This window comes from Pholis gunnellus, assembly GCF_910591455.1.
Source record: "Pholis gunnellus genome assembly, chromosome: 4".
Classification (NCBI taxonomy): Eukaryota; Metazoa; Chordata; class Actinopteri; order Perciformes; family Pholidae; genus Pholis; species Pholis gunnellus.
Window position 1 is genome coordinate 17,315,051 of NC_136530.1, and position 15,073 is coordinate 17,330,123.

The 15,073-nt window shown below is 41.1% G+C and overlaps 2 protein-coding genes across 2 annotated transcripts; one reads left to right on the forward strand and one right to left on the reverse strand.

Annotated features, from left to right (window-relative positions):
* The first annotated feature begins 896 nt into the window (after positions 1–896).
* Positions 897–12,532, forward strand: LOC306694863 (mitochondrial adenyl nucleotide antiporter SLC25A24-like). Its single transcript, XM_079157903.1, has 10 exons — positions 897–1,369; positions 2,588–2,714; positions 2,818–2,905; positions 7,408–7,519; positions 9,164–9,322; positions 9,653–9,805; positions 9,941–10,048; positions 10,447–10,614; positions 10,788–10,938; positions 11,538–12,532. The coding sequence occupies exons 1-10, from the start codon at positions 1,190–1,192 to the stop codon at positions 11,717–11,719; spliced, it is 1,428 nt and encodes a 475-aa protein (XP_079014029.1). The 5' UTR covers positions 897–1,189; the 3' UTR covers positions 11,720–12,532.
* A 487-nt stretch (positions 12,533–13,019) lies between these two features.
* On the reverse strand, positions 13,020–14,770 carry LOC306694539 (transmembrane protein 69-like). The gene is made up of 3 exons (XM_079157440.1): positions 14,674–14,770; positions 14,112–14,156; positions 13,020–14,001 (listed from the first exon to the last, which is right to left on the reverse strand). Exons 2-3 carry the CDS (start codon positions 14,154–14,156, stop codon positions 13,267–13,269), a joined length of 780 nt encoding a protein of 259 aa, XP_079013566.1. The 5' UTR covers positions 14,674–14,770; the 3' UTR covers positions 13,020–13,266.
* Between the last annotated feature and the right edge of the window lie 303 nt (positions 14,771–15,073).

Sequence of the window (15,073 nt, forward strand, 5' to 3'; positions counted from 1 at the left end):
CAGTGCCATGACAATCTTATTAAACTTGACATTTTTCAACCCGTTTTCTTTCACTACCCCCAAAATATCCAAAGTTTTCAATGTGCACTATAATTTATATAAATCACAATTACACTGGTATGACACACATTAGTGCATATGTATACATTGTTTTAATTGATTGAGTATTCTGTTTTATTTAAATATTTGTTCATGCGTTTATGTGTGTGTAGTGTGGAGGGGGCTATGTACTAAAATGAAAATAAAGCTGAGTCTTGAATATTCACAAGAACGACTATTTGGTATTTTTATTAGAAGTTATTGTGTGCAAAACGTGAGTTTGTAAAGACCATCGATGCACACTGAGAATGTAAGAGGTTATAACCCGACGTAATTAAAGCTCATGAGGTCTGCAGCATGCCAGATGCAAAGTCTTCCTAAAGTAGCCGCGGAACAATCATCGCCTCCCCCTCCCCCTCCCCATATCCAGCTCTCTGCCTCTTTCGTCGTCAAAGCAATGAAGCCTCAATTTAAAAAGTTTGGGGGACATGTTTTGCCTGGATTCCTGCTGCCAGATTCCTGTGGGTATGACTCACTAAACTGAATCAGACCGCTAGAGCCCACTCGGATTGGGACGATGGGTTATTCCGGTAGACTACTACATGTATGCATATATGCGTGCGTGTGTGTGTGTGTGTGTGTGCGTGTTAGAGGGGTGTTACACCGCAAAAACACACAATAAAGGATAACTTTGGATAAATTGGAAAAAGCAGGAAGTAAAATCTTGCTCATGAATATTAGTGTAGGCTCTTCAATGCAAAGTATGAAATACTAGCCTCAGCCTGTGTTATTCCTGCTGAAGGGTGTGTCTCTGTGTGTGTGTGCGCAGTAAAAGAGGAGGTCTTCGGGCGAACTAAACCAAGTGTCCCCACCCTTCTGCTCAACGCTGTCAACCTACCTCATCCGCAAACAGCCTTCTTTAAATCTACGTGAAACCTAAAGTACCGGATTCTTTACCGCGTTAACGTATGAGGGCTGTGCTGCGACTTCGTCTCCAAGCTGCACTGCGGAAACCTCTCTGAAATCCTGCTGCTTCAAACCAGAAGTGCCAGCCACAAGCATCGGGTTTGTGCGTGTGTGTGTTTCCACAGCAATTTAATTGCCCTATTTGGTATCTGTGTGCAGAGTGGTTTTCGTTCTCACTTCAACAATGTATCAAGTCGCAAGGAAGCTGTTCTTTACGGACTGCCAGTGCGCCGACGATGCGTCGAAAGTGTACGAAGATTTGTTCGCCAAGCTGGACACCAACAAGGATGGCAAAGTGGACGTGTCCGAGCTGAAGGCGGGCCTGGCTGCGATGGGCATCAAAACCAGGAAAGGCGTAGCTCAGGTAGGAAGAGCCACGGACACAGTAAACAGTCGCATACAGGCCGCATAGCAAGAGAGGGAGAGTTGTGTTGTCTGCTGTAGTGCTGCATTCCTGAAGGAACTGGTCAGGCAGCAAATTGCAATTACTCTGCATTCACCCGAAGTAACCCTAACAATAAAGTACAGGCCTCAGAGGAAGTGACTCAGTACATTTTCTATTGGACACAGTATCAGGGATTAAATCAAATATTGGATCACGTTTTTATAATCTGATTTAAATCTAAATGCACATGTTGAACCTCCGACGAGAGAGTTTCAGAAGCTCAATTTGAGTCTCATTTCCGTCAGGATTTTCTCACGTGTTTTCCCCCTGATAGTAAAAAAATAAATCCTATCTGGTTTCTCTACACAAAATAACATCAGTCTAAGGCTGGTACAGAGCAGATGAAGAGAAGGTGCACCAGAATGTCTGAAACTGTCTCAATTGAAACAGTAGGTGCAGGTGAGCTTTTATTGTGGGCTGCGACTCGAAGAGGAAGGTTGACCCACCTTTGCCGATGAAATACTCTGACATTCCTCACGCTCATCAGTGAGTGTGATGGCTGTAAAAGTATGAGTCAGAAGAAGAGAGGTCATTGATTACAGGTGCTGTAAAACAGGCGCTGTAAAACAGGCGCTTTCCATATCTGTGCAATTATGCGATAATGATATAGCTAATAAACGTGCGCAGTGGCTGCTTTTCCAAACGCCTCGTTTAGTTAGTTGTGTCTATAATTCAGCTCTTGATGCTTTTTTCTTTCCATTGATTAATTTCCATGTGGATATCATTGCACCCACGTGGCTCCTGACTCTTGAGACCATTCAATAGCACCACTGAGGTCCAAGTTTCAGTTTATCCTCCGAGGAACTGATCCTGAATCAGCACATTGTTGTGTGCACCTTCAGTAGTGTAAATTCTCTCTTGATCTTAGATGGTCCCTCTGCAAAGAAGAACAGTCTATTTGAATTGCAAATGAGTAAAACGTGATTAAATTCAGATGTAACTGAATAAACTCAAAGCATGAAATATAAAAACAGTCGGCCACAAACTGGCAGAATCAAGCAGCCGCTGTGTGAAAAGGAGATAGCAGAATTTACCGAAACCTCTCCCACCACTCAGTGAGGGGGTCAGACAGCCAGCAGACTATCGTACTCTATGACACGAGCAAACTGGATTTCTAATGTTCTGTGTTTTCTTTAGAAAATCATTTCCTCTGGAGACCAAGACAAAGATGACGGGCTCGACTTCAACGAGTTCTCCAAGTACCTAAAGGAACACGAGAAGAAGTTACGACTTACCTTCAAGAGCTTGGACAAAAACAATGATGGTATGCCGTAATTATCTCATCTAGGCAACATTTTGAAGTTTATGAATGCTGAAGATTTACCTTAAGAGTCAAACTAAATGCTGTGTATTTACATTTTCAACAGGTCGTGTGGACTCTACGGAGATAAAGCAGTCACTTGCCGATCTGGGAATGGACATCAGCAAAGAGGATGCGCAGAAGATCCTTCATAGGTATGTCTGCTTATTTTGTAGCTGCTAACAATATAGGAAGGCCTCTCTGCAGTACTTGGTGTGCTGTAAAGAGTTAGGTGAGAGTTAAAAGTTTTGTTCTGGGACAAGGCTCATGAAACTTTTACTAGAAGTGAAAGAAAGATGTTAAAGGAGGGGACCAGTGTGAGGGACTGATAACCAGATCAGTCTGAGACCTGGCCTGGTGCTGACGGAGCCACATGATAAAGAGCTGGCGAGACGTCTGACTGTGAATCCCAACTTTAGAGACTTTTCTCTAAAGTTTGGAGAAAAGGCAAGCTCAAAATATGGCAGCGGCAGCTAGTAGAGGCACTTCCTGCCATTGTTTGTGAGAGGTGCCACGGCAGTTTAGCCTTTATTTTTCATTATTTGACAATATGTGACAATACATTATGGTCCTTGAAGGTATGACTTGTTGGTAGTTGTAATTGGTTTAGTATACAAATGCAGAATTGTAATAGTATGGCTACTCGTTTTTATTAAACTAAGCTAATGTAGGCTAACATCAGTTGGTACTTGTTGCCCATGGCAACAATAAACCCTTTTCAGGCATGTTGTACTCCCTGGAAGTAGCATTTCCATCATGTGATTTTTGCATTAATTTGCAAGGTTTCCTTGATTATTCTTGATGTTCTTTATCAATAGTTTTAGCAAGGCATCCATACAGTTATATACTACAATGTTATTCAAAATGCAATAGTCAAATGTATGTTAGGACAAGAAGTTCAAAGTTAATGGCAAGAAGCCAGCCTAACATATATGTTATTTAATTTTATTTTATTTCATCTCATTAAAGCTCCATGGCATGACCTAAACTGTATACTGTTTGCCAAAAATATTTATCGTTCATGTGGTGTTGTAGTTTACAAAATAGTGACTGTGCTCCAGTTGTCTGCACCCAGAGATAAACAGTGAAACACATGTTGAAGAGCGGCGTCATTGACCCATTTCGCCACATGAAGGAGTTTACCGTTAAGTGAGCGCTTCTGTCAGGAGTAAACTAATGCAGGGCACATACATATGTTTTATTTATCACCACAGGTAGAGAGATGTTTTCCTCGGTTTCTTTTTGAAAATATATTTTTCTTAATTTATAAATCCATTGTGCAATGAAATTCATTAGCATAGCCGTTAATTCACCCCAGTTTAGTCTGCTGGTGTAGTTGCCAAGTACCAACTGATGTTAGCCTACATTAGCTTAGCTTAATAAAAACGAGTAGCCATAGTATTACAATTCTGCATTTTTTTACTAAACTAATTACAACTACCAACAGTCATACCTTAAAGGACCTTAATGTATTGTCACATATTGTCAAATAACGAAAAATAAAGGCTAAACTGCCGCGGCGCCTCTCACAAACATTGGTAACTGCCGCGACAACTTGCTGCGGCAGCTGAGCTTGCAACAGGAAGTGCCTCTACTAGCTGCCGCTGCCACGATTTGAGCCAGCTCCTACTGAAAGTTTGATTAAAAAACTAAATAGTTTCTGTGAGCTTGGTACCTTTGGTTGAGAATCATGTAAATTCAAAGTATCTTCCAAATGAGAGCAAACACTGTCATTTATTCATTTTCTGTGACAACTGGGTTTCAGGCCCAGGTCATTTTGATACTCAGTTCATCTGGTTATCATTGCCTTTTTAAAATACAACGTTTCTGATGCAATCACAGTTTTTGTACTTCTAATATTCACTTCCCTGCTTTTTGTACTTGAACAACATGTCAGTGCAGATAAACAGTCTGCAGACTTCCTCCACTAGATACGGGATCCATTTATAAGTACTGTAGTTGTGTGAAATAACTACCTACTTTGTGAACATCAGGATATCTTCCTGAAAATGTAAAACTTCATTTAATTACATTTTTTAATTTAATGCAGCGGGTTTGACATGTTAGACACACATATTGTTAATTTAATTACCAAATAACAGTAATAATAAAACAATTATTTGTATGCAGGGCTGTAAATATACATTTTTACATAATATTTACAATATTTAATGTTTTAAAAAGTTGACCATTTGCACATTATGCTCTGGCCTACCTGTGTTAGTGATGAGCTTACTATATTTCAGTGATGTGATTAAAACCTGTACCCTGATAGTAAAACACAATGTTTTTTCTATTAAATACAGACCTTTAATAATAATCATTTCAGCCAGCACAATTTATAAAACTAGATAAAAAAACTTTATATTCCCACAAACAATATCCATTATCAGTATGGTTAAAATATGACTAGCCTGTTCATTGACTGAAGTGACTCCTGATTGGCTCGTCAGTTACTGTTGTCACAGGGTTTATTTCCTGCCTTGTATTAAAGTGAGTAGGCTACCAGTACAGCTAATCAAGAGGAAGAAGAAACGGTTCAGGGGAACTCTCTTTTACTAAAGTGTACAAAGACAGCACAAGATTGGTGCCTGCTTTCCTCTGGACATAAAATAAATTAACATGCAGGCTAATATTCTCTTCCACATCCTTTGTTAAAAACTTAAAGAGAATATGTACAGTATTTACAGTTTACTCGAAAAGTTCTGGCATCACTTTAATCTAATGAAAACATGATGAAAACACAATGTTTTTGTTGTTGTTGCAGCGAAAGTAAAATGATAAATTGTCATAAAAATAGTGTATGAATTGCTTAAAGGAACTGAATGTAATAGAAACTGACACAAAGTAAATACAGTACTGGGAAAGATAAAACAACAACAGAAGTTTAGGGGTAAAGTTAGCGGTTAAACTGACTTTTATCATTTTGTACATGTATCTAATGTTATAATGGTAGACTACAGTTTGAATTTCTCAGTTTGCACACACATAAACTACTGCATATAAAAGGTACAAGATGTATATTATAAGGTATAGGACATTTCACCACCAATGAAGGAGCATGTTTGACATCAACACATGACACTGAATTGGATCCTGGTCAACACGTCGTGCTGTTCTTTGCTCTGCTAGTCAGACCAGGCTCACGCAGTGAGCTCTACTGCATGTTCTGTATTTGCATAGACAAAGTGAGACGCAGCAGATGTACAGGAGCACGCATGATAGAGAGACCTAGAAAGAGAAGTAAAGCAGGATGTGCATGACTGTGAATCAGATTTGTTTGAAAGCCACAGAGAGTAATTGATGAGTGTGTCAGCCAGCCGCACTGACATGGAGGAAGGAAATGAATTGGAAGATGCACATTCAGAGCAGACGAGGACAGAGATTGACTGTAACAGAGACCAAACAGGAGACACGGGAGACACTTGGTTTCCTTTTTTTCGTGAATTTGTTTCAACGTGTACTAAAAATAAGCTCAGAAATATTTCAGTTACTCAATTTTTGTTTGCCAACTTATTTAGAAATTCACCTAATGTAGGCTCAAAGATTTTTACTGTTATATTAATTTGGCGGCGGTTTGAATGATGTAACTTGTGATTTGCATGCTCCCTCACCACTACTATTTGATATAGTCAAATCTCTCTCTCTCTGTCTCTCTCTCTGTCTCTCTCTCTGTCTCTCTCTGTCTCTCTCTCTCTCTGTCTCTCTCTCTGTCTCTCTCTCTGTCTCTCTGTGTCTCTCTCTGTCTCTCTCTGTCTCTGTCTCTCTCTGTCTCTGTCTCTCTCTCTCTCTGTCTCTCTCTGTCTCTGTCTCTCTGTCTCTGTCTCTCTCTGTCTCTCTCTGTCTCTGTCTCTCTGTCTCTGTCTCTCTCTGTCTCTGTGTCTCTGTCTCTGTGTCTCTGTCTCTCTGTCTCTGTCTGACTGAACAGAAGTAAGGAGGAACTTAATCGGTCTAGAAAGTGAACGGTATCTGGAACAGAGTACCAGCATTGTTCCTCATACAGTGGGACCTTTTCTTTGGTGGAGAGCTTGATCATGAGACGTGAAGATAAATTGTGACTTTTATCTAATCTTCTCAAATATGAAATATCAAAATATGTATTAGTGCCTGATATTTCATTCCATGTGTTCTTTGTTTGTTCCGATCAACTATGACCCGTTAAAGATTCTGGACAGCAGATTGATCGGTTGCTTCAACTTCTGGTTAGATGTCACTGTCCGTTCTTATTTTGTTCATTGAAAATTGCAAAATTTGTCTTGGTGCGCTGCAGTTTAAGTCGCTGACCATGTAATCACAAAGACCCTGGTTGAAGGCCCTTGTTTAATGTCATCCCACACCGCTCTCTCTCTATCAGTTGCTGTCAGCTCTCTTCTACACTTTACCTAGTGAAAAAGGCCAAACTAATTTAGAAAAAAATGCTAAATCTGTAAATTTAGGTCAGTAAAACATACACATTTCCGAAAATTAGATAATTTATTGTCCAACCCTAGTTGGTGGTTTCTCCCCTTCTACCCCAACACTGAAATACAAAAACCATAAGTCACCTTTGCACATATGAGCCAGTAAAGTTACTTGAGTCTTAATTGGCCCATTTATTATTATTATTATTATTATTATTATTATTATTATTATTTATCCTCTGTCTTTCCTTGTACAGTATCGATGTGGACGGCACCATGACGTTAGACTGGAATGAATGGAGGGACCATTTCCTGTTCAACCCAGCCACCAACCTGCAGGAGATTATGCGCTACTGGAAGCACTCTACGGTAAGGGGGGGGGGTTGATATTTATGAACATAAATATCAAACACAATGTATCACCCCTAAATGGTTTGCAACAAATAATCTTCAAACCCCAGTGTTTTAACTGAAATTTCACATGTAGACAGTTGGCTTCATATAAATATACTTTACTATGGTTGCATGCCAGGGACACTCCAGTCAATGGCTGATCTCTGACGTTTGCTGCCTCCGTTCACTGGTACAACCTCAGAGGCTAAACTGAGCCGGACATAAGCTAATTTCAGGGGGATTAGGTTGTCAGTGGGAAGTGGACAGGTCATTGAGGGAGGAAGTGCATCTTGAGGACAGGACAGGAGAGCTTCCCACCATCTCCAGGATTCACGTCGATGGTTGCTGGCCACTCTGGATTCGGTGTTTCTCCACTCGTGCTGTGGATTGGATCTGCCGACCCTTGATGTCTCACTGGCCATTTTATGTTAAGGATCCTGATCTGTCTGAGAAATAAGAGTTTAGGAGGGAGCTCGTACAACACTGGGACTGTATTGCACTGGATCGGCGGCGTGATCAGAGGCTTGAGATGGCCATGGCTCTGCTGCACCCTCAGCAGCAGCAGCAGCAGCAGCAGCAGCAGCAGCAGCAACGGGGCAACTGGGTTTTCATCGATGACGGGGGGATCTATGAGGTGGACATGGTGGGTTCGGGTTTTTAGCTTCACAGTCCAGGTTGTTGTGTAAACTTGGTTTTCTACATCTGCGTGGCCCATAAATTTCAAGAAATTGCAGAAATTATGTGTTTATGGTAATTAAGAAATAGTCTTGCCATTATTCACGTTGTCCACTAGAGAGCGCTTTTTTTTTTTTCAACTGTAAAATGTTCCATTCACTACATATCCTTGACACAATCCTAAATTAACAAAATGTAAGGGGGGTCTTTACTTATATTATGTTTTTTATATATATATATATATATATATATATATATATATATATATATATATATATATATGCATTTGCAGTCTCAGCTTAAGAGTAAGTGATGTCGATGCTGCCTCAAAATGTTAAATTTCTTGATTTGACAGAAAGTTCTGTAGCACCAGTAGTCTGGAGTAGTCTGAGCACAAGACAATATGTTGCTCTAAATGAATCATCAATGCAAGCCTTCACATCACTTTACCATTTGTCCACAGCTTTCTTTTATCTAACTGAACTCTGTATAAATTACATTGCAGTCGGAAGTGAGACAGAACTACATTTAACCGGTTTGTGCCGTGCAATTATATAATTGATCTCGCAGCATGAACGTGTAGTTATGTAAGACTTTGGATAAGGACATTGTGTTTGTCCAGTCCTGCAAGGCAATTAAGTTGAGGGCAGCGAGGCTGCTAATCGCTCAGTTACGAAGCTTTGTAATTAACTTAACATGTATATAAAATGCAGACTTCCATGGACTTGAAATTATATTTGAAACGATACAAAGCTCTAGTGAACGTCACACAGGTCTATTTTGGCTCTGCAGTACGTCAGCATCTATCAGTGTGAGAGTCAGCAGGGCCCTGAGAGGTTTTTGAAGAATTTCAGCTCCGTGTTGATGTTTAGAAACTAGACGCAATTCACACAGTACTTGAAACATGTCTCTGACTGTGATTTGTATATATTGTGTTGTGTGTAGGTGCTGGACATTGGGGACAGCCTCTCCATCCCTGATGAGTTCACAGAGGAGGAGAAGACAACGGGCATGTGGTGGAAGCAGCTGTCAGCGGGGGCCATGGCCGGCGCCGTGTCCCGTACAGGAACTGCCCCGCTGGACAGGATGAAGGTGTTCATGCAGGTGTGTGAAACGCTTAAAAATCAAAAACATGGTGTAGTTAAAGCAGGGTGAAAAGTATTCACTCAACACTGGTAGTATGTGTGTAGTAATATGCTGTATCATGTGGCATCAAAAAAGGATAATCTCACATATGATCATACTTACTACAGAATTACTATAGAATGTGGAGACGCTGTTACAGTAGATAATGTGGCAAAAGGGAAAATATTTAAGGGGGTTGACCTGTTTGTAATTGTATTTAATGGAGCTTAAATGCTGCCTTTTAATACTTTATAAATGCACTTACTTTTTAAAGTAATAATTTACAATGCAGGGTTTTTTCACGCACAGGTGCATTCCTCCAAGACCAACAAAATCAGCCTGGTTGGTGGTTTTAAGCAGATGGTAAAAGAAGGAGGCGTGGCGTCTCTGTGGAGAGGAAACGGTATCAACGTACTGAAGATTGCTCCTGAGACGGCCATTAAATTTATGGCCTATGAGCAGGTAAATGATTACAGTACACGCTGTCATAATATTGGCCCCAAGATGCAATTTCAGCCGAAGTTTATTACGACTGAAACGGTCCTCAAGAGTCATTGATTTGTGATGCACTGCTCCCTTATCGCTGTGTTTCATTAGTTTAAGAAGCTGCTGTCCAGTGAACCAGGGAAGGTCAAGACCCACGAGAGGTTCATGGCCGGATCGCTGGCTGGAGCCTCAGCACAAACTGCCATCTACCCCATGGAGGTGAGCAGAGGTGGAGGCACGTACAGGTCTATCTGTGTTAACGGTTTGTTTGATGGCTGAGTGTTAAGAGTGGCATCAGGTTAGGGAACATGTATTTTCATATACCTTTTGATGACGAAGGTTGTCTGGTCTATATTAATTGTCCTGTGAACATTATTTTTTACCTTAAATAAATCCTGCCTTATTTCAGTCTGACCTGAAAATAAAGAGCCAAGTAAAAAGAAATGTGAGCGTCTTTACGGAATGTCATGCAGGTTCCCTTTTCCCCTTGATTTAAAAAAAAAATGATAACATAATCTATCAATAATGACGCTTGTGAAGCTGCTGACTGCTACAAAGCGTCAGTAGAAGTGCAGTCAGGTGAAGAACAGCTTTGCTTAAACCCTTTGCCCCTGCAGGTGATGAAAACCCGCCTGACCCTGAGGAAGACCGGACAGTACTCGGGAATGTTCGACTGTGCCAAGCAAATCCTGAGGAAGGAGGGACTGAAGGCGTTTTACAAGGGCTACGTTCCCAATCTCATGGGCATCATCCCCTACGCTGGCATAGATCTGGCAGTGTACGAGGTACGTGGGAAATGTACATACAAAGCTCCACTTCCATATGCAACATCCTCTGTCATTGGAAGCAGTGAGGGATTTCCACTTGGTATGTTTTACTGTAGATGTCACGTTTTGATTCTGTGAAATACAACTAATACTCCTTTCTCACACACAAACACTTCCTTTATCCTCACCAGAGCTTGAAGAACCTCTGGTTGTCCCGCTACGCTAAAGACACCGCTAACCCTGGCATTCTGGTGCTGCTTGGCTGTGGTACTCTCTCCAGCACGTGTGGCCAGCTGACCAGCTACCCTCTAGCTCTGATCCGCACCAGGATGCAGGCTCAAGGTACAGAGAACCGAAATCCATTTAAAATCCTGTCAACTTGTGATTTAGCACACTGCTCCCATGATCTTATCCAGAAGGGTTTACACAAAGTGTAGTGAATAAATAGAGAAATGACCACTGAAAGGCACTGCACTACCGTAGCTAAAGTAAAGATTGTGTTAACATTGCGTGAAATATAACGTCATTGTGTTGGTTTTCCTGCAATTGTGAGGCATTTGGCGGCTAAAGAGCCTGATATTTCCTTCAGGAGTTAGTGGAGACTAAAAGCAGGGCTAGAAGCAAGGTGAAAATTAGACTTACGTTCAGTTTACAGCTTGTTTCTGCTGCCCCCAAGTGGCCACACATGATTATTGGTTATTGTAAGTTATATCCAAAGGTTCATAAAGATTTTCTTCCCACAGTTTTTTGGGACAGCAGTGTGGGGAGGGTTTCATAATGGGTTCAAAGACTTTGAGAGAAATGATTGACTGTGATTAATAAATGGAAATAAACCTTTGGCATTCCCTGGGTGGCTACTCGTGGTCTAATAAATACTTGTACATTAAATTAAAGCACTGAGATCATCATCTGACACTGGTATGTCTCTCTTTGTTTCTCAGCGTCTCTCGAGGGCTCAGAGCAGCTGCCCATGAATCTGATGGTGAAGAAGATTCTGCAAAAGGAAGGCTTCTTTGGACTTTACCGCGGCATCCTGCCCAACTTCATGAAGGTCATACCGGCTGTCAGCATCAGCTACGTGGTGTATGAGAACATGAGGGATAGTTTGGGTATTCAGAAGTAGGCAGCGGAGTCATCTGTGTCTGTCTGTGTCCGTGATGAGCAGGGTTTCTTTTTATTATTTCAAAAACACGTCACTTACTAGCATATTAGGGAAACTGTCATGTAAAGAGCTTGTTTACCTGTCGGGTCACCAAAGACTCAAAGCACTGCAGATGGAGCCGTTGCAGGACTTTGATTAAACTGTTGAGCCATTTTAAAAGAATAGTTTGGAGAATTCTTCAGTATTCACAAAGGGCTTATGATTTATAAGACTTTATCAGTCTTGGGGCCCAGTTTGGATTGACCGACTTTCAGTTCAATCAACCAAAGAAGTAGAGATTAAGAATCTGAAAAACCAAAAAAAAACACTTGGGAGAGGTTTATTTTCATTTCAAAACATTCTGTTTTGTGTTGTTTAATTGTTGATTTGGGTCGGAATGGTCATTTTAAGTATGGGTCCTGTTATGTCACATGTTCCTCTAAGTTCCATGCAGAAAACACTTGTTTTGCTTTCTTTATATCTAAAATCGACATCTTCCATTCACTCACGAACACTCGTTCAGCTTTGTATACGGTTTCCCCAAATATTGTGTGACGTTGTGCGAGTGGGGAGCGGTTTCACCAAGAAATCTGAGGAAACTTTTGAAGTGCAATACTGTATTTACACTTTGGTTGACATTCTGGTATGTTTGAGACAGGTGTGTCCATTTGTTCAAGTCTGGTGAATGGGAGTCATGTGCCTTTATCTGTGGACTTCACCCTCTATTTGCCTTTCTATCCAATACTTGGTTCATCAGATGCTGGTGTTTACAGTAATAAAGACATTTGAATACAAAAGTGAGACGTTTTTAGTGCATTTGTTTTCAGCTTACTGTGATTGTAATGTTTACATTTGACTGAATACCTTTGATGTCCGTCATGAATGTTTGGTCAAACATATCGAGGCAAGTAATGAATCGGTTGTGATCTCAAAACCTGTTCAATCTGAAAACTTGTGCTGCAAACCCAGATGTATTCTGAACGGAGTACAAGCGTTCACTGGAGCCTTGTGTGTTGCGCAATGTGATGGTGTGCATTTGACCCGAGGCTTTAAGCACAGATTACTCCACTTTAGAGCTTTTGTAATACCCGTTTTCTCAGCTATGTCAATACTTCCTGACTTTATCCGTCTGATCCCGGCCGTGTAAAAGGACAACGTGGCTCCGCTAATTTGTTGCATTAAACTAAAAGGACGCACTGGGACTGATAGAAAATTGCTCTTCACCTGCTCAAATAACGTACCAAAAAAGGAATTTCATCAGAATATTTAAAAGATGGACTAACAGACAACTTCTACACAGAGGCTTCAAAGTGAGGCCCCGATGAGGAAACGTGCTGTACAGCCGTCTGAGAACAGGATTAAGTTATTGCTTCCTGTTCAGATTATGACCAGACAGTGATTGAGACAGAACAAGAGAGGAAGAAAAGTCTAACCACGAAATAAGATCACCAACATAAAAACATTGTGGCTTTATCGTTTTATATTTATTTATATATATATATATATATATATATATATATACACACTATTTAATCTGACAACAGCTTCTTTTCTGGGTATATTCCATTAATTATGAGTGTACCCATGAGAGAAAAAAATGCCACGACGGTCAGGATGGAGCGAAGGGCTTTGAACCAGCTGGGGTAAGTGGGCAGCAGAGACAGATCATAATGCAGCGAGATTCCTAGTCCCATAATAACCATGGTGACTGCGGGAACAATGTTGTCGCTCATCAGCATGGACACCCAGGCTAACAGGGAGGGAACCACACTGTTGGCCAGATTGATCCAGTCGGGTTTGGCTGGGCTGCTCTCAGGAAGAGCAAATCCCCAGCGAGCTCCACCCAGGAAGGAAACAATCGAGGCGCTGTAAGCTAACTGAGCGTAGGCCAACTCTGGAAAGTAGCTCTCCGTCACAGCCATGAGCAGCGTGGGGGCGATGAAGGGGATTAGTCCTGCAAACCCGAGGTACAGAGCCGGTTTGGGACTTTTCCACAAGTCCTTCATGTCGTAGCGCAACAGTTGCAGCTCTCTGGGAGCTTCAAGCTGTGGTCGCTTCTTCAGCCTCACAGCAGAGGAGTGGAAATGTTGATTCCTCACTAATAACGGAGCCGCATTGATCTGGTTCCTCTGGAAGACCTCGGTGCTCATGGAACCGAGGCGAGCAGGAGGTCCGACTCGTCCGTCGTCCCTTTCTGAGAACAGCAGCCGTGGGCTCAGGGCTGACGTCCAGCATCTTTGTGAAGGACCTGCCCAATGCCACGCCTACAGACAAGACACTCATATCAGCACATAAAATACATTTCGGTTTTTAAAATGATAGAAATATAAGCAAAAGAGCTTTTGAAGAAACAAAATCACAAATAGTTTGTTACCTTCTGGGCAGAAAGGCTGCTTTTTAATACAGCAGAGATCATCATCTGACAACAAAAATGTAAAATAAACACATTTAAACACAAAAAATAAAACACATTTAAGATTTCACTCAAAATTAAGAAAAAATGAGCAAATTAAAAGTACAACTAAAAACCATAACATTTCAAATAGATTAGGGCTGCAACTAATGGTTATCATACTTTATAAAAAAAAGTTTTTCTGTCAAATCTAACATGAAGCTGGTACAGGAACCAGTCTGTCATCACTGTGTTTACCTTCCCTGCTCATGTTTCCTTACTCAGCACTACCAACATGTTAAAGTGCCGGTAGCAGCTAACTGCAACTACAGCTCAGACAGATACACATAACAGCTACAGCAATACATAAACAAATACATATGTAGCGACTGAACACAAGTGCTGCTTTATAAAGTCGCTGCAAAGATAACCGACACGACGACACGTTACTGAGTTAACGGCTAACATGACACCGCTGAAGCCTTCTTAAGCACGTGGCTGACAATGTGAACTCACAGCCCTGAAACACGGGCACCGTATTTACCTCCGTCTCAGGAGGAAAACATCATACTTCAAACGGTGTTTAGCAGTTCCCGGGGTCACCCAGCTAGTAGCGGAGAAACCATAGGGCGAAACAGGCGAGACACGTCGGTACGCGGTTTATTTCTTCCGTGTTCGCCAAGAGGCGTCCTGAATCTATGGTTCCACGAGAACACAGTGAAATAATAAATAAATAAAAAACGTTACTTGTTTCCATGGACTGTTTCGAAGAAAGTGGTCGTGAACTGGACACATGAGTTCACCAATTAACAAGCCCGATTAATCAGTCCAAATTGTTATTGTTATTACTATTTTATTTTAACTAAATATGCAGCAAAAATCGCCAATACGTCTGAAGGCCAATTCACTCAGTTTAAATACAAGCAAATAATGTTTATAAAATA

Excerpts from the sequence above, each read along its gene's own strand:
- LOC306694863 (XM_079157903.1), top strand. The coding sequence starts at position 1,190 with ATGTATCAAGTCGCAAGGAAGCTGTTCTTTACGGACTGCCAGTGCGCC. Across the intron at positions 7,520-9,163 it reads GCTACTGGAAGCACTCTACG|GTGCTGGACATTGGGGACAG; the intron begins GTAAGGGGGGGG and ends TGTTGTGTGTAG. Across the intron at positions 9,323-9,652 it reads GGATGAAGGTGTTCATGCAG|GTGCATTCCTCCAAGACCAA; the intron begins GTGTGTGAAACG and ends TTTCACGCACAG.
- LOC306694539 (XM_079157440.1), bottom strand. The coding sequence starts at position 14,156 with ATGATGATCTCTGCTGTATTAAAAAGCAGCCTTTCTGCCCAGAAG. Across the intron at positions 14,002-14,111 it reads GCAGCCTTTCTGCCCAGAAG|GCGTGGCATTGGGCAGGTCC; the intron begins GTAACAAACTAT and ends TCTTGTCTGTAG.